Here is a 22547-nt window from a genome sequence, read left to right on the forward strand (position 1 = left end):
AGGAGACCTAACCTACCCTATTCTGGGATGGGACAATCCCATCCCAGAAATAGGCTGCTCTAAACCAGTAAATACGACTCGGGCTCTTAGCATAGTGAGGTCTAGCTTCAGTCTGTAATAGGAATGATGACCATTAACACCACAACGTCTCGCCTGAAATGCCTGAGGCCTGGATGGGTCGTTTTTTCCAGGGCTTGCATATCTGTACTCCGGAAGAGACACTTACCTTCAGAAATGGCCTTCTTCACAGCTGCTACGTAAGTCTCAGGCTCATCGTCACAGGTGAGCTCCTGCCAGTGTGCCCAGTCTGGAAAGAAGTCCAGGAACTCCTCGCTGTCCTGTACCCCGCAGAGCAGCCGCACCACGCGGTGTGGAGGGTGAAAGGCTCTCTGCAGCAGGGGCAGCAAGCTCGGCTGGCAGAAGCACTGCACCAGCTCCGCAGAGAGCAGCACCACAATGCAGCGCACATGGAGAAAGAAGCTCAGGTCCTCGGCGGAGAAGGACGTCTTGGGGCTCAGCCTGTAAGTCAGCGTCTTCTGGCTGCGGACCTGCCGACTGGAAAGGAAAAGGTCCTGGAGGTACTGGCACCACTCCTCAGCATCTCGGCTGTAAACGATGAGGATGTCACATCCTCCCGGCATCCCTGAGCAAGAAGGAGACACGGAAGCATGTTAACATGCCTGCTCCCACTAGGGCTTCCCATGACCTGCAAGAGTCACCATCCAGACGAGGGGCCTGGAACCCACAATCTCTCACGCTCCACCCCCAGCATACCTGCCCAACTTCTTTCCCACTTACAGCCTGTGTTCCTACCATTCCAGACTCCCTGCCATTGTCCAAACACCCCATGCTGTTTTAGATCTTTGCATATGCCGTTGCTTCTGCTGGTATCCTCTCCTGCAAATGGCTGATGTAGTATAGGATGACAATGATGAAAGAAACTGCAAGCACTTACTTAGAGCTTACTACATTCCAGCTTATTGCCTAGAAAATTCATTAGATCATCACAGCAACCTTCCAAGGTACCACTACTAGCCAGATTCTAAAGATGAGAAAATTGAGGTATGGCAGAATAAGTAATTTACCCAAGAGCCCCAGTGGCAGAGTTAGAATTTGAACCGAGGCAGTTTGATCCCTGGTGGCTCAGATGGTAAAGAATCTGCCTGTAGTGCAGGAGACCCAGGTTTGATTCCTGGGTTGGGAAGATCCCCTGGAGAAACGAATGGTTATCCACTCCAGTATTCTTGCCTAGAGAATTCCATGGACAGAGGAGCCTGGTGGGCTACAGTCCATGGGGTCACAAAGAGTCAGACACGACGGAGCGTCTAACACTTTCAGTTTGATCCCAGAACCTGGCTTTCCCAAACACAGTGGTTACAAGCACAGATCTGGAATCAGGCAGCCAGACTTAGCATCTTGGCTTTCTGAAGTAGTAGCCGTGAAACCCTGGGCAAGTTGCTTACATTTTCTAAACCTCATGTACTTATCTGTAAATGGCAATATAAAGGCAATATTTATCAGTGGTTTGTGAGAATTAAATTAAATATGTTATGTAAATTGCTGAGCATAGTGGTTGGCATGTAGTAAACCCTCAGTGATTGGTTGCTGCTGCCAAGTCGCTTCAGTCATGTCCGACTCTGTGCGATCCCATAGACAGCAGCCCACCAAGCTCCTCTGTCCCTGGGATTCTCCAGGCAAGAATACTGGAGTGGGTTGCCATTTCCTTCTCCAATGCATTAAAGTGAAAAGTGAAAGTGAAGTCGCTCAGTCGTGTCTGACTCCTAGCGACCCCATGGACTGCAGCCCACCAGGCTCCTCCATCCATGGGATTTTCCAGGCAAGAGTACTGGAGTTGGGTGCCGTTGCCTTCTCCTAATACCAAGTGATTGGTAGCCGGTGTCATTATCCTCCCAGCAACATAAACAGTGCATTAACGTAAAGGTAACCATGGTTGAACCAACACATTGACCTATACAGTGTCTTCTATAAGGTGCCCCTCACCACATGGTCTGTCACACAGGCTTTATTCTTCCTGTAATAAAGCAGAAATGCCAGAAATGGAGTCCAAAGCCTCAGAGATGTGCTGAATCTTTGGGGGATCACAAACTGATCCCAAACTCCTCATTTACAGATAAAAGATATACTTCATCTGAGAAGATAAAGGAATTTATTTAAATTTACATTCAGCAAATTAGTTCAGAGTCTGGACTGAAACTCAGGTTGCCCCCTGGTTTCCTATCCCGTCCTCTTGCCGACTTCACCTGCTACCTCCCATCAGGAATTCTGTCAAGAATCTTATGAGCAATAACTCTTGTTTTCCATTATGGAAGTTCAAAGAAGCTTGGCTCTTAACATAACACTTGTGAGTCCTCATCTCCCATTAATTCGATGAACTATTCTAAGGGATTTGGAAGGGGTAAGCACAGAGAAGCATCTACGAATCTACAAGGAAATAGGGAGCCCTCCTCCCACTCAGAGATGTAAGCAGGGAATTTTGTGAAATGGGATTCATCTAGGTTGTGGATTAGCACAATTAAATGCCATCCTTGGGCCACATTTATCTCAATGTCAGAGGCAGGACTGGGGCAAGACCTGAGCTTCTCAGTTCTGAAAACATCATGGAAGGAAGTCCCGTTCCTGGCCCCATCCATCTCCATATTCAAAAAAAAAAAAATGACATATAAAATGTAAACCCAACACAGTTCTGATATCCCCCCAGGATGACAGCACCAAATCTTTTAAAACAGTAAATAAAACAAAATATGTGATGTTTCTTTTTGGAGCCCCTCATTCAGTACTAATGTAAAACCCAATAGGTTTCCAGTAGGAACAAGAGCATCAGCCTGTGAGTCCTTTTGAAGGGAAGGTGCGCAAATTTTAAAAGAAGGCAATTTGAGACTGGAATAAAAGTCAGCAATTCTGAAGACACCATGGACGTCTGTGGCTCTGTAGCAAACTCAATTCTGAACATGGTCTGTTTCCTCAGTTTTGAATAAAACAGTCCATTTTAGGAATGCTTACTCTGGTTCCAGAGTTAAGTAGATCAAGGACAAAATTTAAATGTATCAGTGGTGCAGCCTTCCATAAAATGAAATCTTTGCCAATTGAATCTTTTTCTTCTGTGTAGAATATTTCTTTGAACCTCGATGGAAAAATAATTTCTGCACTACAAAAGGAATAAAATTGGCAAATCTACATAACTATGGAGCTCATACTGAGAACAAGCAGAATTAACATCCAAATATATCTGTCTTCTTTATGCTCCTCCTCCCTACGTGGCTGTTTTATACTAAGAAGCAAATGTTCTTCTAAATGTAAAGGGTAATTGTATATGAATGGGCATGAATATGGCCCCTCAGGCGGGCAGTGTGCAAGACTACATGTCATTACAGTATTAAGGATGCAAAGTTAGTGATGCTGTGCTCAGGGTTTACTTAAAAGTATAAAAGTAAGAAGCTGTAGTCACATACCCTCCCTCCACATACACACAGAGACAAATATACTAGCAAATATCATGTCAATAGTTTGTGCAAAAGAACTAGAAGGAGAGTAAGGTCTCAGAAGAGGCTGGCTGTGGTCCCAATACATTAGTGATGGAGAAACCATGGGTAATGTTTTCAACAGGGTTGACAAGTGATGGTTAAAGAGTGAGGAAGAAGGAAGAAAGTGATTTCTGAGAGCACCCTTAAAAGGTACTTAAGAAATACCCTTAAGAAGGAAACTTGGGTCTCAGAGCACTGATTGTCTTAGCAGGAAAGCAGCAACAGTACATTGCCTGACTATGAAGATATGAGTGATTTATACCACTTTTCTAAGGAGTCTGTTCAGTTGCTAAGTCATGCCTGACTCTTTGTGACGCCATGGATAACAGATTGCCAGGCTTCCCTGCCTTCACTATCTCCTGGAGCTTGCTCAAACTCATGTCCATTGAGTCAGTGATGCCATCCAGCCATCTCATCCTCCGTTGTCCCCTTCTCCTCCTGCCCCCAATTCCTCCCAGCATCAGAGTCTTTTGCAATGAGTCAACTCTTTGCATGAGGTGGCCAAAGTACTGGAGTTTCAGCTTTAGCATCAGTCCTTCCAAAGAACACCCAGGACTGATCTCCTTTAGCATGGACTGGTTGGATCTCCTTGCAGTCCAAGGGACTCTCAAGAGTCTTCTCCAACACCACAGTTCAAAAGCATCAATTCTTTGGCGCTCAGCTTTCTTCACAGTCCAACTCTCACATCCATACATGACCACTGGAAAAACCATAGCCTTGACTAGACGAATCTTTGTTGGCAAAGTAATGTCTGTGCTTTTGAATATGCTATCTAGGTTGGTCATAACTTTCCTTCCAAGGAGTAAGCGTCTTTTAATTTCATGGCTGCAATCACCATCTGCAGTGATTTTGGAGCCCCCAAAAATAAAGTCTGACACTGTTTCTACTGTTTCCCCACCTATTCCCCATGAAGTGATGGGACAAGATGCCATGATCTTAGTTTTCTGAGTGTTGAGCTTTAAGCCAACTTTTTCACTCTCCTCTTTCACTTTCATCAACAGGCTTTTTAGTTCCTCTTTACTTTCTGCCATAAGGGTGGTGTCATCTGCATATCTGAGGTTATTGATATTTCTCCCAGCAATCTTGATTCCAGCTTGTGTTTCTTCCAGCCCAGCGTTTCTCATGATGTACTCTGCATATAAGTTAAATAAGCAGGGTGACAGTATACAGCCTTGACGTACTCCTTTTCCTATTTGGAACCAGTCTGTGTTCCATGCCCAGTTCTAACTGTTGCTTCCTGACCTGCATACAGTTTTCTCAAGAGGCAGGTCAGGTGGTCTGGTATTCCCATCTCTTTCAGAATTTTCCACAGTTTATTGTAATCCATACAGTCAAAGTCTTTGGCATAGTCAATAAAGCAGACGTAGATACTTTTCTGGAACTCTCTTGCTTTTTTCCATGATCCAGCGGATGTTAGCAATTTGATCTCTGGTTCCTCTGCCTTTTCTAAAACCACCATAAACATCTGGAAGTTCATGGTTCACATATTGCTGAAGCCTGGCTTGGAGAATTTTGAGCATTACTTAACTAGAGTGTGAGATGAGTGCAATTGTGTGGTAGTTGGAGCATTCTTTGGCATTGCCTTTCTTTGGGATTCAAATGAAAACTGACCTTTTCCAGTCCTGTGGCCACTGCTGAGTTTTCCAAATTTGCTGGCATACTGAGTTCAGCACTTTCACAGCATCATCTTCCAGGATTTGAAATAGCTCAAGTGGAATTCCATCACCTCCACTAGCTTTGCTCGTAGTGATGCTTTCTAAGGCCCACTTGACTTAACTTTCCAGGATGTCTGGCTCTAGGTGAGTGATCACACCATCGTGATTATCTGGGTCGTGAAGATCTTTTTTGTACAATTCTTCTGTGTATTCTTGCCACCTTTTCTTAAAATCTTCTGCTTCTGTTAGGTCCATACCATTTCTGTCCTTTATCGAGCCCATCTTTGCATGAAATGTTCCCTTGGTATCTCTAATTTTCTTGAGGAGATCTCTAGTCTTTCCCGGAGTTAGACTCTTCTAAATGGAAATCTACTTAAAATGTCTCATTCCTGAGGTTCTGGTGCTAAATTTCACTCACCCCCTTTGAGTGAAAGTATAGGCATCCTTCAGAGTAATTGCAGGTTTGGTTCTGATGCTGCTGTTGCTAAGTCACTTCAGTCGTGTCTGACTCTGTGCGACCCTATAGACAGCAGCCCACCAGACTCCCCTGTCCCTGGGATTCTCCAGGCAAGAACACTGGAGTGGCTTGCCATTTCCTTCTCCAATGCATGAAAGTGAAAAGTGAAAGCGAAGTCGTTCAGTCATGTCCGACTCTTCACGACCCCATGGAAGGTTTGGTTCTAGACCACCATAATAAAGCAAATACCGCAAAATCAAGTCTCCCAAATTTGAGGGTTTCCCAGTGCATATAAAAGTTATAGTTATACTATACTGTGTAGTCTGTTAACTGTGTGAGAACATTAAATCTAAAAAAAAAAAAAAAAAACCAATGTACATACCTTAATTTAAAAATGCTTTATCACTAAAAAATGCTACCCTCTGAGCCTTAACCATGTTTTGCGATAGTAAAATCAAAGGTCACTGATCACAAATCATCATAACAAATATAGTAAATAATGAAAAAGCTTGAAATATTGCAAGAATTACCAAAATGTGAAAGAGAGACAGGATGTGAGCAAACGCTGTTGGAAAAAAAATAACGTCAACACTCTTGCTTGATGCAGGGTTGCCACAAACCTTCAATTCGTAAAAAGTAAAATGCAATATCTGCAAAGCGCAATAAAGCCACGTGCAATAAAATGAGGTATGCTAGTACTTGAGAAGGAAGTGGTTAGTACCTCAGGCTAGTTAACATCACAACCTACTTGGTCACCAACTTCTGGTGTGACTTCAGACCAATATACTCTGTCTAAGCAATTTTGCCTCAGTGTAAATGAGGACAGCGAGATCTATCACCTTCCTGAATTTCACTCTGGGGCTGAAACTGAAACTTGGGGAAATTCTAGAAAAGTCCAAAGTGGAAGTCAAAGTCCTTCCACAACCTGCTGGGACTAAATGTTTTGTCAGGGACTCTCTCTCATGTGTAGGGACACCCTTTTCTTCAATGAGTCCCTTCCTTTAATCATAAGTCACTTCTTCACACGTGCCAAATCCTTCCTTCATTTTTGTTTGTTTATTTAGAGAAATGAAATACATGAGCCAATAAGGAGTCCATAAATTCCAGACAGAAATAAGGAAGGATCTCTATCCTTGAGGAGCTTAGAGACCAGGACTGGCTATCAAAGGAGAAAGGAGTGGAGAACAGCAGAGGCAGGGCTGGCTGGTGGCGACAGGGAGTGGCAGTGGTGGTAAGAAACACGGTGACCGAAAGACAGCTTCCTTTGAAGAATCCACCCCAGAAAAGGCCTGAGAAGAAAGAGCTTGGCAGCTTCTCAAACTACCCAGCCCAGACCACTCCATTCATCCAACCTGGAGTCCGAGTCTGAATGTGGGCACCATATTGAAGAGGGGTGTGACACAAGGAAGGCAACTCGAATAGGGAGAGATCTGGAAACAACACGAGGAGCTTCCAGACTCTGAAAGTTTCAAGTTTAGAGACTTCACAGGAGTATTGAGGGACTTCAAGGATCAGACAGAAGGTAACGTGACAAAAAAATTTTAGGTCCCTTCAAGCTCTTTTGTCCTATAAGTCCAGGAATGGAAGAAGGATCTAGAGGTAAGAGAAGCCTTGTGAGGGTAGAAAAAGGTATGACAGCTTTCTTCAAATACCTGGAGGCTGATACACAGAGGAAAGGATTCTAGTTTTCACTCAACCAGGCTTGGCCACTTGGGAAAATCACTTATGGCTTCTCTTTCCCCTCTCTCAAGAGTAAATACAACAGACATCATCAGAAGCCTGCAGAATATTCCAGGGTAGGCTGACTCCATTTCATTTCACCTCATTTTCCAAGTTTTTTCAGATAGTCAAGATTCTCCTCAATTTCAACAAGCAAATATGCATTCCCCCCCAAAAAAAAAGAAAGAAAGAAACTAATGCTCATCCTTCCAGTGGAAGGGAATTGAAGAAGACCACAGATTGGATCATAAGAAGAAACGAAGTACTGATGCATGCTACAGCTTGGATGAACCTTGAAAACATTATACAACGTGAAAGAAGTTAGTCACAAAAGGCCACATAATATATGATTCCATTTATATGAAAGTCCAGAGTAGGGAAATCTAATCTACAGAGACAGAAAGTAGAACTTAGGGCTAGAGAGGAAGAGGGAACAACGGAGTAATGGTTGAAGTGTATGGAATTTCTTTTTGAGGTAATGAAAATGTTCTAAAATTGACTGTGATGATGGTTATACAATTGTGTCTGATTCTTTGCAGTCCCGTGGAGTGTAGCCCATCAGGCTTCTCTGTTCATGGATTTTTTCAGGCAAGAATCCTGGAGTGGGTTGCCATTTCCTACTCCAGAGGATCCTCCCGACCCAGGGATCGAACCCATGATTCTTTAACCCTACGAAGAGGCAAAGGAAGAGGAGAAAAAGAGGAAGACATGTAGAAGAGTGGCCTGGATGGCTCCAGAGACTACAGCATCCTGGCAGAGAGACGGTCTCACCACTCCCTCCAGTGTGCCATCCACCATGGGACCCGGTACTTCCAGACCTCAGAAAGTCTTCCACTTGCAGAAACTGGAGTGGTGACTCACCACAGAGGATGCTTATGGCAAGAAGATTTGACAGCTTTAACCATTACAGACATAAAGAGATTACAGACACTACAGAGCCCATAAATGGGCCCAGGTTTGGCCACTGGGCTTGAATCCCTGTAAGAATAGAAGCACACAATTCTAGCCCCTTTGGCCACGCCTACTGGACACTAGTCGGGGGTGGTTTTCTCCACCCAAAGTATGCTATTTCCTGGTCTAAGCAGCCCAGGAACTGTTCCTAGCAATAGACGGAGGTGGGAGCATCACTGATCTTATCTCCTACTTCTCCCCAGTCACCCACCTACTGTGGCCACTCTGGCCTGCTCCCTGTTCCAGAAATATGTCATATCTACCCATTTATTGTTCCCCTGCCTAAAGCCCTCTTCCCCCACATGCCTCCTCTCCTGCACTCCTTCAGGTCTTTGCTCAGAATCCCTGTAAGAATAGAAGCACACAATTCTAGCCCCTTTGGCCACGCCTACTGGACACTAGTCGGGGGTGGTTTTCTCCACCCAAAGTATGCTATTTCCTGGTCTAAGCAGCCCAGGAACTGTTCCTAGCAATAGACGGAGGTGGGAGCATCACTGATCTTATCTCCTACTTCTCCCCAGTCACCCACCTACTGTGGCCACTCTGGCCTGCTCCCTGTTCCAGACATATGTCATATCCACCCATTTATTGTTCCCCTGCCTAAAGCCCTCTTCCCCCACATGCCTCCTCTCCTGCACTCCTTCAGGTCTTTGCTCAGATGCCCCTTTCTCCATGAGACTTAACCTGGCAGCTTCCTTTAAAAATGTATCTCCAACCCCCTTTACCTCCCTACTGTTTTGCCATCACACTTATCACATGATGTACTTTCCTTGGGCTTCCCCGGTGGTTCAGTGGTAAAGAATCTGCCTGCGAATGCCGGAGACACAGGAGGTACAGGTTCAATCCCTGGGTTGGGAGGATCCTCTGGAGGAGGAAATGGCAACCCACTCCAGTATTCTTGCCTGGAAAATCCCATGGACAGAGGAGCATGGAGGGCTATGGTCCATGGTGTCACAAAGAGTCAGACATGACTAAACATGCAGGCACATTGCACTTTGCTTATTCAGTGTATTGCCTGCCTTCCCTCGCTGTTCCATAAGCTTCAAGGAGTCATGGCTCATGTCTGTTTTATTAAATATACACCTGACACCTAGAACTGTGCCTGCAATAAATTTATGTTGAATGAATTGATTACCTCTAGTTAACTCTGCCGGAGAAGGCGATGGCACCCCACTCCAGTACTCTTGCCTGGAAAATCCCATGGATGGAGGAGCCTGGTGGGCTGCAGTCCATGGGGTCGTGAAGAGTCGGACACGACTGAGCGACTTCACTTTCACTTTTCACTTTCATGCATTGGAGAAGGAAATGGCAACCCACTCCAGCGTTCTTGCCTGGAGAATCCCAGGGATGGGGAAGCCTGGTGGGCTGCCGTCTACGGGATCGCAGAGTCGGATAGGACTGAAGTGACTTAGCAGCAGCAGCAGCAGCAGTTAACTCTGCATGGGCTTTCAAATGGATTGTGTGGACTATGAACCTACTATTACCTTATTCATAGTACAAGTTCTTCTAACCTCTAGTGCCTGGCTAGAGAACCAGGAGGCTAAGGTTAGCTACCTTCCCAATTCCCTTAAATATGAAGTCTGCATTACCAAATCTAAGGGAACTGTCACCGTTGATTGGCCTTTTCTTTCAAATCACAATTAGAAGACTATCTCAGGGCACCTGGGGAGAGCTGGCCCTTCATTCTAGCATCTGCCCACAATTTCTCCAAAAATAGTACGTCCTCCCAGCCAACTAGATATTATTTTTCAAGAAGATTTTACATCCTGTTTTCACATGTTATCTCTACTAAAACATCATAAGATGGGATGGAAAAATACTAGTAAACGCACTCACAAACATGGTAACTCTAATCTTCTCATTTAATAATTCCCTGTTTTACTTATGGCTTGCCTTCACAGACTATAAACTCCTTGAGAGCAGAGATTAGGGTGTCCTGGTCACCAGTGAGGACATATTTAGGTGCACAATATCCACTACATTGCATAGTTAGTGCTCATTGGTTGTCTCTATTCTCATCATCATTACTGTGCTTGTTCTGGATCTCAGTGAGTGAGAGGCTTGCCAAGGGAACACTTCATGGACCAGAAGGGAGCCCAGGGCTAATTGGAAGAGACTCCTGGCACCTTTTGATGGGTAGATTACCCAGTTACCCTCACCTATCCCCAGTCCCCAAAGTTCTGACAAGGACATAAGAAAAGTAAAACTAAAGGAGTGGTGTTCCTAGAGTCCTACCGAAATTCTAGACAAAAAAAAAAAAAAAAAAAAAGCCCAGGAGGGAAGAGGAAGCGGGTTAAGGAAGGCGGCCCAAAGCCCATCTCCAAACTCGGACTGTCTGAGCGCCCCCTATTGGCCCGATAGGATCCGAAGAGAAGCATTTAGCCAGCGGAGAGACCAGAGGGCTCTCCACATTCTTTAAATTTGACTCTCGGTTCACAGAGTTAGTTCAACAGGGAGATCGACCCTCAGAAGCTCAAGGGCCAGTGCTGGAGGGAGAAAAGGAGACTCAGAAGATGAGGGACAAGGGAAGGTAGGGCAGGGGCCGAAGAGAATCGAGCAACAGCTTGGGAAGGGGAACGTGAGAAAGTTGGGGAGGAAAGTCTGCGACAAGAAGAGAGGAAAGAACAGAAAGAACATAGATCCCGCGCCGAGCCGAGGGAGCAGCCGGGGACAGCGAGAGGAGACAGCGGACGGCGGGCGGCGGCGGCGAGAGGGCGCGCGGAAGGGAGGCGGGGGAGAGGGACCGGCGTCCGGCCTACGCACCTGAGGCTGCCATGCCGCCGGCCGCGGTCCTCCGTGCCCGGCTCGCTGCGCGCGGGGCCCGGGGCCGGAGCGGGCTCGGCGGCGGCCCTGGCGCAGGACGGGAGCGGCGCGCCCGGCTCCGCGCAGCACCAGCCGCGGCTCTGGCGCTTCCTCCTGCGGGGCAGCGAGGACTCGCCGAGAGGGCGTGTCCACAAGGCCCGCCTCGCCGGCGGGGCTCGGCCCCCGGCACCTGCTCCCCGGGCGGTTGGGGAGGGGAAGTGAGAACTGCCCCCCACCGGCCCGCAGCCGGCCAGCCTCCCGCGTTCCCCTCATCGCTCACTCAGGGTGGGGAGGAGGCAGAGGGGCTTCGTGCGCCCCGCTCCCCGTGAAATCAGCCGGGTCGGCCACCAAAGGGCAGCCCGAGTGAGGGAGCATTGAGAGAGGACGCAAGGATTATCTGCACGGCCTTTGCGATCTGGGGCGGGGGCTGTCAGTGTGCACAGGTGGCCCAGCCATCTCCCCATTCCCTGGGGCTTTCTCCCTGAGCCGCTGCCCTGGCAGGAAGGGGAGGGGGCAGGAAGGGGAAGAGGCATCTTCTCTGGCACCTGGCCCTGGTGCTTGGTGTTGCCCTTGATTACCCTCCAGTGACCTTCCTGTAATTCCTGATCTCCAGACGACACAAGAGCATTAATGATAATCTCATATGTCAAACGGACGGTATCGTCGTCATTGCCTTTTGTGCCTTTGAGGTAGCACCTATCATGGCCTTCAGGTTAGCGCTGAAGAAAGAAGCCAGATCTCTTGCTCAGACTCCCACAGAGAGCAGATGCTCCCCGAGGTTCTATACCACGCCTGTTTGAGACCAGAGCTAGAGCTCTCCCTTAACCCTCGCACTCGCCTGCCACGTCTTATCCTCCTCCCTTTGCCGCTCCTGTAGTGGATCTGCAGGGACCTGTGCCCTTGCAGCCCTCAGCGATGTCCAGAGAGCAGAGATGACAGAGAGATAGGTTTTCTGTGCAAGTGGAAAGAAATGAAAGACATTTAAAAATGGAAATATCAGGGTTCAGTCCAAGAACTAGTTTTCCACTGTTGCCATAACAGATTACTACAAATTCAATGGCCTAAAATAAAACAAATTTATTATCTTACATGAGTAAGATATGAAATTAAAAGATGCAGTCGTAAAATCAGAAGATGCTTGCTCCTTGGAAGAAAAGCTATGACAAAGCTAGACAGCATATTAAAAAGCAGAGACATTACTTTGCCAAGAAAGGTCGGTCTAGTCAAAGCTATGGTTTTTCCAGTAGCCAGGTATGGATGTGAGAGTTGGGCTATAAGGAAAGCTGAGCGCTGAAGAATTGATGCTTTTGAACTGTGGTGTTGGAGAAGACTCTTGAGAGTCCCTTGGATTGCTAGGAGATCCAACTAGTCAATCCTAAAGGAAATCAATCCTGAATATTCATTGAAAGGACTTATGCTGGAGCTGAAGCGCCAATACTTTGGCCACGTGATTTGAAGAACTGAGTCATTGGAAAAGACCCTGATGCTGGGAAAGATTGAAGGCAGGAAGAGAAGGGAACGACAGAGGATGAGATGGTTGGATGGCATGACCAACTCATGCCATCCAACTCATGGACATGAGTTTGAGCAAGCTTCAGGAGTTGGTGATGGACAGGGAAGCCTGACATGCTGCCATCCATGGGATTGCAAACAGTTAGACATGACTGAGTGACTGAACTGACTAATTATCTTACTCTTCTATATTTCAGAAGTCCAACATGAGCCACACCAGGCTAAAATCGAGGTGTTGGCAGGTTTTGGTTCCTTTCTGGAGTCTCTAGAAGAGAATTTCCTTGCCTTTTTCAGCTTCTAGAGGAAATTACACACATTTCTTGATTCATGCCCCCCTCAATCTTCAAATCCAGTTACATAACATCTTTCTGACCCTTCTTCCCTCATCACATATTTTTGTGTTTCCTTTGCCTTTCACTTTTAAGGGCCTAGCAGTTACATTGGTCCCACACAGATAATCCAGGAAAATCTCCCTCTTTTAAGGTCAGCAGACTAGCAACCTTATTATCATCTACAACCTTAATTCTTCTTTGCTGTGTAACAGTATATTCACAGGTTCCAGGGGTTAGCATGTGGACATCTTTGGGGGACAGGGGCATTATTCTGCCTACCACAGACCTGGAATTCTGAAAGAGGAGATAAGCTTACTACCTGCTATGCGTGATAGCGATTCCTCATGTTCAGGATTTCTCTGGCCTCCAGACCGCGTTAGCCATACCTCCTACCCACCTCCAGCCCCCCTATCAATGCACTGTCACAACTCTGTACAGTTCTTTCATAGAACTTACATAGATCGTTTTCTGCAGTTACAAGCAGCTTTTTAGACAAAGCCTAAGAACCTAGCCCTCTTTTGAGCTTCCTTCCTTACCTACCAAAATGGCCACTCCCCATGAAGTTTCTGTCACTTGTCTCCTTGGGGCATTTTGAGCAATGGCAGAGGCCATTTCCAGGCTGGACCTCCAGTTCAGGGAAACAAATTGTTGGGCATCTGCTCTGTGGCCAGCTCTGCACAGAATGCGATCACTTATTCAGCCTGCATGAATCTTTACCTGAAACCCATGAGGTAGGCATGTTATTATCATCCTATTTCACAGGGGAAGAAACTAGGCTCCAAAAAGGTAATCTGCCTGATCCATGGTCACGTATTTAGAAGGATCAAAAGTAGATTTTTAATTCAAATCCATGTGCTACGCAAGAGCTGACTGTCTTGTCATGAATTGTGACTCAGAAGCCACACCATCTATTCCATGCCAGTTCCACGATCTCCAAACCCAAAGTGACTGTAATAACAGGAAAAAGGAGTTCTGTGGAGATTGCTGACTGCATACCCAGTATCTATCGTCCTTAGTAACACAATCACCCCTTTATTTGGAGATAGTAATGTCCCCCACTAAAAGACTTCATTCCCCAACTTAGAGGAGACTAAGGAGTAAGTGCAAGTCATTAGCTGCGGGATCCACAAAGTTCTCTATTGTATGCTTAACTCTGCTGCCAGATACTCCTTTTGCCTTTTTCTCTCTTTAGTGCCTACTTGGAATGTGAATGGATGGCTGGAGAGCTGACAGCCCTGTTAGATTTCAAGATGACCATGTGAATGGAAGTCACACACTAAAGAGAGCAGAGAACAAAGGTGGACAGAATCTGGTTCCTTACTGATCATGGAGCTCTCATACAAACTCCAGCCTTCCCACCTTCGAATTCTTTTACATGAAAGAGAAATAAACACATCTCTGTCTTGCTAGAGCCATGATTATTTGTGTATTCTGCTATACGTAACCAAACTTAATTCTTTATTGAAATGGGAATGGAAGCTAACATTTATTGAGCACCAACTATAATTCATGAATTTTCTTATACTATCTCATAATCATCCCTCAAAATAATTCTGAATCACAAGTATTATCTCCACTTCAGAGATAAAGAAACTAAGATTGAGAGATGTTAGTTTTTCCAGGGTCATTCAGTAGTTAGCATAACTGTGATTCAAATCCAACTGATTCTAAACCCTAAGTCCATGGTCTTTTCCATGGCATAAGGACATACTGGATGACTTCAGAGAGTAAATTAAAACTACTTCCTGAGGACACACAGGTGCTCTCAAGTGAGGGGTCCCCCTTGAGTCCTCGGCACTTCAAGTCTCACACAGATGGTGTCTTCATTTGTGCATGAAAGCAAGTCTTGCACGTTTTCTACTTCTTCCTTCTGAGGTGCTGAAGCAGAAAGTTTAAACAGCTGTGAGAAAAAGTTTAGGACTTGGCCTCATATGCTCTTAGAATATTAAAACGGGAAAGGCCCTAAGAGGTCATTATTGGACACGTGTGGAAACTAAGACCAAGAAAGGCAAAGTGACCTTTCTAACATACTCTGAGTTGGAAGCACAACCAGGATTAAAATCCTGGTCTTGATTCTTAGTCTGGTGTTTTTAGCTATATCTGACCACTTTTCCTCCCTATTAGTAAAAGAGAGCAATTGTAGAAAAATGTTTTCCTTAATCTGATGTTTCATCTTTGTCTGCCACAAGTTCCTAGAGGGTTAAATCAATCTTGAATGTTTGGAATAAACCCCATTTGGTCATGATTTACCATCCTTTTTACATGTTGTTAACTTGCTAATTGGAGAAGGCAATGGCACCCCACTCCAGTACTCTTGCCTGGAAAATCCCATGGACGGAGGAGCCTGATGGGCTGCAGTCCATGGGGTTGTTAAGAGTCCGACAAGACTGAGCGACTTCACTTTCACTTTTCACTTTCATGCATTGGAGAAGGAAATGGCAACCCACTCCAGTGTTCTTGCCTGGAGAATCCCAGGGATGGGGGAGCCTGGTGGGCTGCCGTCTATGGGGTCACACAGAGTCGGACATGACTGATGCGACTTAGCAGCAGCAGCAGCACCTTGCTAATATTTTGTTAAGGATTTTTCTATCTGTGTTCATTGGGGAAGTTGGTCTATAATTTTCTTTTTGGTAACATCTTTTGTTAGTTTTTGTATCCAGGTTAATCTGGCCTCATAAAACAAGTTTGAAAGTATTCTTTTCTCCTCTATTTTCTAACAGAGAACACTTGACATTATAAATGTTTAATAGACTTAACTGCTAAAACTAGCCATGTCTAAAATTTCTTTTGTGAGGTTTTGCTAGCCAGTTCTATAGCCCCCTCAAAAGACAGGGTTCTTGAGGTGTGCCAGTATTGATATGTTGTATTTTTCAAGGAATTTGTCCATTTCATCAGTTTCAAAAATTTATTGATATGAAATCAGTCTTAATATTTTCTTATTATCCTTTGAATGTCTGTAGGATTCATAATGATGGCCCCTGTTTTATTTCTGATATTGGTCATTTGTGTCTTCTGTCTTTCTCTCTCAATCTTATCCTCTCAATCTCTATCATTCTAAATAGCTGTTTATCAATTTTATTAATCTTTCCAAAGAATCAACTTTTGGGTTTGCTAATTTTTCTATTTTTTGTTTCCTACTTCATTGATTTGGGGTCTTTATTATTTCCTTCTGCCTATTTACTCTGAGTTCACTTTTCACTTACCTAGCTTCCTAAGGTTGAACATGTGGCCACTGTTTTTATTCCATTCGTCTTTTATGATATAAACATTTAAAGTTATAAGTTTACCCCCATTCAATGCTTTGGCTGCATCCCCCAGATTTTATATGTCCTATTTTTGTTATGATTTAGTAAAAAATATTTTCTAATGTCCCCTGTAATTTGTTCAAGTGATGGGTAGTTTAAAAGTGAGATCTCCAAATATTTGGCTATTTTTTAAGATAGCTTAATGTTGCTGATTTGCAATTTAGATCCATTATGGTCAGAAAGCAGATTCTGCTTGCAGATACACATATTATAAACATGTAGATGTGATCTATATGGCAACTGTAGCATACAGCAGGGCTTCCCTGGTCTCTGTGCTAAAGAATCTACCTGCCAATGCAGGAGACATGGGTTCGATCCCTGGGTCTGAGAGACCCCCCTGAAGAAGGAAATGGGAACCCACTCCAGTATTCTTGCCTGGAAAATCCCATGGACAGAGGAGCTTGGCAGGCTACAGTCCATGGGGTTGCAGAAGAGTCAGACATGACTTAGTGACTGAACAACTCCAGCATAAAGTAAGGGGCTGAGGAGAGAGTAAATTGTTCTCAGTTCAGTTCAGTCGCTCAGTCACATCTGACTCTTTGTGACCCCATGAACCGCAGCTCACCAGGCCTCCCTGTCCATCACCAACTCCTGGAGTCCACACAAACCCATGTCCATTGAGTCGGTGACGCCATCCAACCATCTCATCCCCTTCTCCTCCTGCCCTCAATCTTTTCCAGGGTCTTTTCAAATGAGTTAGCTCTTCACATCAGGTGGCCAAAGTATTGGAGTTTCAGCTTCAACATCAGTCCTACCAATGAACACCCAGGACTGATCTCCTTTAGGATGGACTCGTTGGATCTCCTTGCAGTCCAAGGGACTCTCAAGAGTCTTCTCCAACATCACAGTTCAAAAGCATCAATTCTTCTGCTCTCAGCTTTCTTCATAGTCCAACTCTCACATCCATACATGACCACTGGAAAAACCATAGCCTTGACTAGAGTGTCTAATTTCTTACATTTTATGAGAAGCATTAAAATATTAATTCTAAGTGGACTGTAAAAAATTAAGAATGCACAGTATATTTTCATCCCAAGAACAGCCACTAAAAGTTCATTTTAAAAAGTATGGCTAAATAGTCAATAAATAAATTAAAATGGAATTCTTACGTATAGCTAATAAATGTGAGTAGTCAGGAAGAGAGGATCAGAAGAGCAAAATACAGAAGGGACCAATAATAAATAAATAGTAAAATGGTGGAACTACATATTAATCACTATGTTAATATTAATGACATTAAATGTATATTAATATTATGCATAATAATTACATTAAATAACATATTGGGTTGGCCAAAAAGTTTGTTCAATTTCTTCCATAAGATGGTATGGAAAAATCTGGAATGAACTTTTTGGCCAATCTGATATTTTTTTTTCATCTTTGATTTTCAGCAGTTTGAGTATAATAAGCTCAGATGTGATTTTTCTCTGTATTATTCTGTATAAGGTCAACTAAGCTTCTTGAGTCTGTAATTTTATGTGTCTTACCAAATATGGGGAAGCTTCAGACATTTTTTCTGCATCATTTTTTTTATTCATCTCTTCTCAGGTTTCATTAACACATGTGTTAGACCTGTTAATATTATCCTATAGACACTTATGCTGGGAGGGATTAGGGGCAGGAGGAGAAGGGAACGACAGAGGATGAGATGGCTGGATGGCATCACTGACTCGATGGATGTGAGTCTCAGTGAACTCCGGGAGTTGGTGATGGACAGGGAGGCCTGGCGTGCTGCGATTCATGGGGTTGCAAAGAGTCGGACACAACTGAGCAACTGATCTGATCGGATCTGATAGACACTTATGTCTCTGTTCATTTTTTTTCAGTCTTTTTTGCCTCTGTGTTCTTCAGATTGAGCAATTCCTATTAATCTGTAGTCAGTTCACTGATTCTTTCTGCTGTTGTCTCTAAAATGCTTTTAAGCCCGACCAATGGATTTTTCAGTTCTAGAATTTCCATTTGGTTCTTTATTAAAATTTCCATTTCTCTGCTGATAGTTTCTCTTTGTTCAATCACTCTGAATACATCTTTCTTTACATCCTTGAATATAGTTATAATAGTTCTTTGAAAACTCTTATCTGCTCATTGTAACACGTAGTACATCTTGGGGTCAGTCTTCACTGATTGCCTTTTCTCTTGAGGTGAATCCCATTTTCCTATTTCTTCATGTACCTAGTAACACTGGATGGTGGCGTAGATATTGTAAGTGATATTTGGTAAGACTGAATTCTACTTTGGCTTTGAAAAGTGTTCTTCTAGAGAAGGTAGTGATTCTGGCTCCAGCTCTGTCTTCTCCACTGTGGTGAGCAATAGCAGATCTCTGTCCAGTTCTTTCAGCCTTAACTGGGGTGCACAGAGTCTGCCATATATAGTATAGTATAGTTCAAGGGTTAGCAGACCATATCATCCTTCCTGAAATACTCAAGGCTGCTAGGTGACCGAGAAGACTCATACCATGAATAGAAAGTGACTGAGCAATGCACCCAAATTTTGTGTTTTCTGGATAAGTACAATTTCTTAATTTCCAACTTTTTAATTTTGCTAAGCAAGGACATTAATAAACAAAACAAAATCTATCCATATTATCACTATCATTTCACAAGAAAGGAAAGGGATTTTAACACCAAAAAAAGTAGAAAAAGAAATATTTTAAAAAAAGAAATATTTTAAACTGAATGTATTCTGTGTTAGTAAAAATTCACCACATTGCATTACTTTTCTCCCTGGATGACTTGATGAAAATTCCATCCCAGCTGGGTTCCCAACCTAGGAAGGGAAACTGAGAATTTTTGTGATGAAAGTACTAAGGATCTCAATGTTTGCCAAAACCATTGCTTTAAAGGAAGTTTTAAAACAGAAAATTCAGGACAGTGTTTCCCAAACTTCAATCATGTGAAAATACCATCACAAATATTGCCATGGCTGCATTCACCTGCTTTATTTACTTTCAATGTGTCATTTGTTTACTTAAGTTTATTTTAAAATGAAAGTCTTATATGAACACCATAAATGGAAAGCCATATCCCTTGCCATAAAATCAAGAAAACACAAAATGCTGGAAGGCCCTCAGTCCGCCACCCCTCTGTTGAAAAGGGAGATTAGCAGAGATTAGGGGTTCAAGTTATACTGCACCAGAATGAAATTTTCTGTTTGATTTAAATTAAAGACAAAAGAGTTGAAAAGAACAATTTTCTCATTGTGTAATTAAATGTCATTCAATGCCATGTTCATGTACTGTCTAAAATCACCTCCTAGTGAACTTATGGATGGGGGAAGGGAGAGTTAGGGAGTTTGGGATCAGCATGTACACACTGCTATATTTAAAATGGATAACCAACAAGTCTTCTATATAGCACAGAGAACTCTGTTCAATGTTATATGGCAGCCTGGATGGGAGAGGGGTTTGCCAGAGAATGGATACATGTATATGTATGGCTAAGTCCCTTTGCTGTCCACCTGAAACTATCACAGCATTGTTAATTGGCTATATTCCAATATAAAATAAAAAGCTAAAAAACAAGGAAGTGTATAAAGGGGAATGGAACTTCAATTATTTATTATATTATATATTATAATTATATTACATATATTGGACGTCCCTTATAGCTCAGTTGGTAAAGAATCCACCTGCAATGCCCAGAGACCGTGGTTCGATTCCTGGGTCGGGAAGATCTGCTGGAGAAGGGATAGGCTACCCACTCTAGTATTCTTGCCTTTTTCTTGTGGCTCAGTTGGTAAAGAATCTGCCTGCAATGCTGGAGACCTGGGTTCAATCTCTGGGTTGGGGAGATCCCCTGGAGAAGGAAAAGGCTACCCATTCCAGTATTCTGGCCTGGAGAATTCCATGGACTACAGTCCATAGGGTTGCAAAGAGTTGGACACGACTGAGTGACTTTTACTTTTCACTTTCACATTATATATATTGTAATTATATATTATATATAAAAATATATAAAAAATATTATATAGCATATCAAAGCCTTCTTTGAAAGAGATATTATAATGAGATGAGAGTTATTTCATAAAAAATTTAAAATACATATAAAAAAGTTGCAGTAGTACAAGAAACTCCTTCCCCCAATATTGAAAAATAAAATAAAATCATCTCTTATGCCAAATAATAATATCTTGGCAGATAGTCTATTGAATCAGAGGCACTATCACACTGTAATTAAGAACATTGGCTAAATTAAAAAAATAAAATTCAGCAGAGGTTTGGGCAGATTGGAGCTCCCTTCTCCTGCTCTCTCCTTTTGAGATAACCCCTCTCCTTGGCTTTGCTGGTGGCTCAGAGGATAAAGCATCTGCCTGCAGTGCAGGAGACCTGGGTTCGAACCCTGGGTCAGGAAGATCCCCTGGAGAAGGAAACAGCAACCCACTCCAGTAGTATTCTTGCCTGGAGAATCCCATGGATGGAGGAGCCTGATAGGCTATAGTCCGCGGTGTCTCAAAGAGTCGGACACGACTGAGCGACTTCACTTTCACTTTGTTTTCTCTCCCTTACAGCTGCTGTATCCTCTGAGTCTTTAAAACAGTTCGATTGTACTTCTACTACCAAATATCAATGAGCCTTATTACATGGATGTTATTTATTAATAAGCAATTGAAACTGTTGGTATATATTGTAGTTACTTATAGAAAAATTTGAGCTTTTATGTAACAGCAATCTGCCTGTAGTTTAACCCATTTCAAATACATGCATAATTTGTGACTCTATCCTTAAATATGAAAGCTCTATTTTAATACACTTTTCTAAATATTTAATATTCTATATAAAATTATATCATGACATTTCTGTTTCCTGATATTTTTATTCTTGATCAGTGGCAGATAGCAAAATATTTGCCATCTCCTTGATTCTTCTAATAACAAAGTCCATAACTATTCATGACTCCTTTATAAACAGTTGCTTCTCATAGACAAACAACTGCTGCATAACAGGTAAATCAATGTATGCTTGCATCCACCAGAAAGAAGCTGATAGATGAAATAAAACTGTGGGTACAGAGCAAGAGTGAAAAGCTGCAAATATAGTAGCTGAGCTTGTTGATTTGGGAGAAAATTAAAGTCATTTATGCCTATTAAATTACACTTCCTTGTAATCATATCTATTATAATTTTTTCGACTTTATTTCACTTTTTAAGAAAACCAGCTTGACGATATATAGAAAGAAAAAAGAAGTGAAAGTCGTTCAGTTGTGTCCAACTCTTTATGACCCCATGGACTATAGTCCATGGAATTCTCCAGGCCAGAATACTGGAGTGGGTAACTTTTCCCTCTCCAGGGGATCTTCCCAACCCAGGGATCAAACCCAGGTCTCCCATATTGCAGGCGGATTCTTTACCAGCTGAGCCACAAGGGAAGCCCAAGAATACTGGAGTGGGTAGCCTATCCCTTCTCCAGGGGATCTTCCTGACCCAGGAATCGAACTGGGGTCTCCTGCATTGGAGGCGGATCCTGCATTGCAGACGGATTCTTTACCAACTGAACTATCAGGGAAGCACTTCAGGGAAACTTCCCTGTCAGGGAAGCATAACAGGGAAACTGTTAAGCAGCAGTTGGTTGTTTATGACGGTGTATGATCCACCTGAATTTTAACTGCCTCACAGGATGCAGACCTGTGGCAAAAAGCTATAAAACTGAGAAACCCAGTGCTATTCCCTTCTAAATATTGACTCGACTCAATGTCCGCCTTCTTCTTATTACTCTCTATAGCACTTAGGGTACTGGTTGTTTCTGTTTTTTTGTCCAGAGTTTATCATGGGAAAATTGATCCAATCAAGTTATCCCCTATTGTCAGATCTAAAATCACTAGCATTTTGGGCCCATTAAAGAGACAGATCAGCTGGACAGTCTCCTGAGGTGCTGCTCTCTAAGGAATGTTGAAGCATCACAGGAATAAATCAGAAATATGGTAGAAGAATGAAATAATGCCATGTGCAGCAATATGAATGGACTTGGAGATTATCATATTAAGTGAAGTAAGCCAGGCAGAGAAAGACCAATATCACATATCACTTATGCGTGGAATCTTAAAAAATGGTACAGATGAATTTATTCACAAAACAGAAATAGGCTCCCAGACATAGAAAACCAACCACGGTTACCAAAGGGAACAGTGGGGGTTGGAGGGGGAGAGATAAATTAGGAGTTTAGGATTAACATACATATACAACTATATATAAAATAGGGCTTCCCAGGTGGTTCAGTGGTAAAGAATCTGCCTGCCAATACAGGAGACATGATTTGATCCTTGGGTCAGGAAGATCCC

The 22547-nt window shown here is 43.3% G+C and overlaps 1 protein-coding gene across 1 annotated transcript in view; it reads right to left on the minus strand.

Moving 5' to 3' along the window:
- Positions 1 to 11242, minus strand: part of PIK3AP1 (phosphoinositide-3-kinase adaptor protein 1) — a 121524-nt gene extending 110282 nt beyond the window's left edge. The window contains exons 1-2 of the mRNA XM_044935402.2: positions 11088 to 11242; positions 227 to 643 (exon numbers count right to left, since the gene is read on the minus strand). Of these exons, the coding sequence (XP_044791337.1) occupies positions 227 to 643; positions 11088 to 11100 (430 nt within the window). The 5' untranslated portion in view covers positions 11101 to 11242. The remainder of the gene's footprint in view (positions 1 to 226; positions 644 to 11087) is intronic.
- Positions 11243 to 22547: the final 11305 nt, after the last annotated feature.

This window comes from Bubalus bubalis, chromosome 23 (genome assembly GCF_019923935.1).
Source record: "Bubalus bubalis isolate 160015118507 breed Murrah chromosome 23, NDDB_SH_1, whole genome shotgun sequence".
Classification (NCBI taxonomy): domain Eukaryota; kingdom Metazoa; phylum Chordata; class Mammalia; order Artiodactyla; family Bovidae; genus Bubalus; species Bubalus bubalis.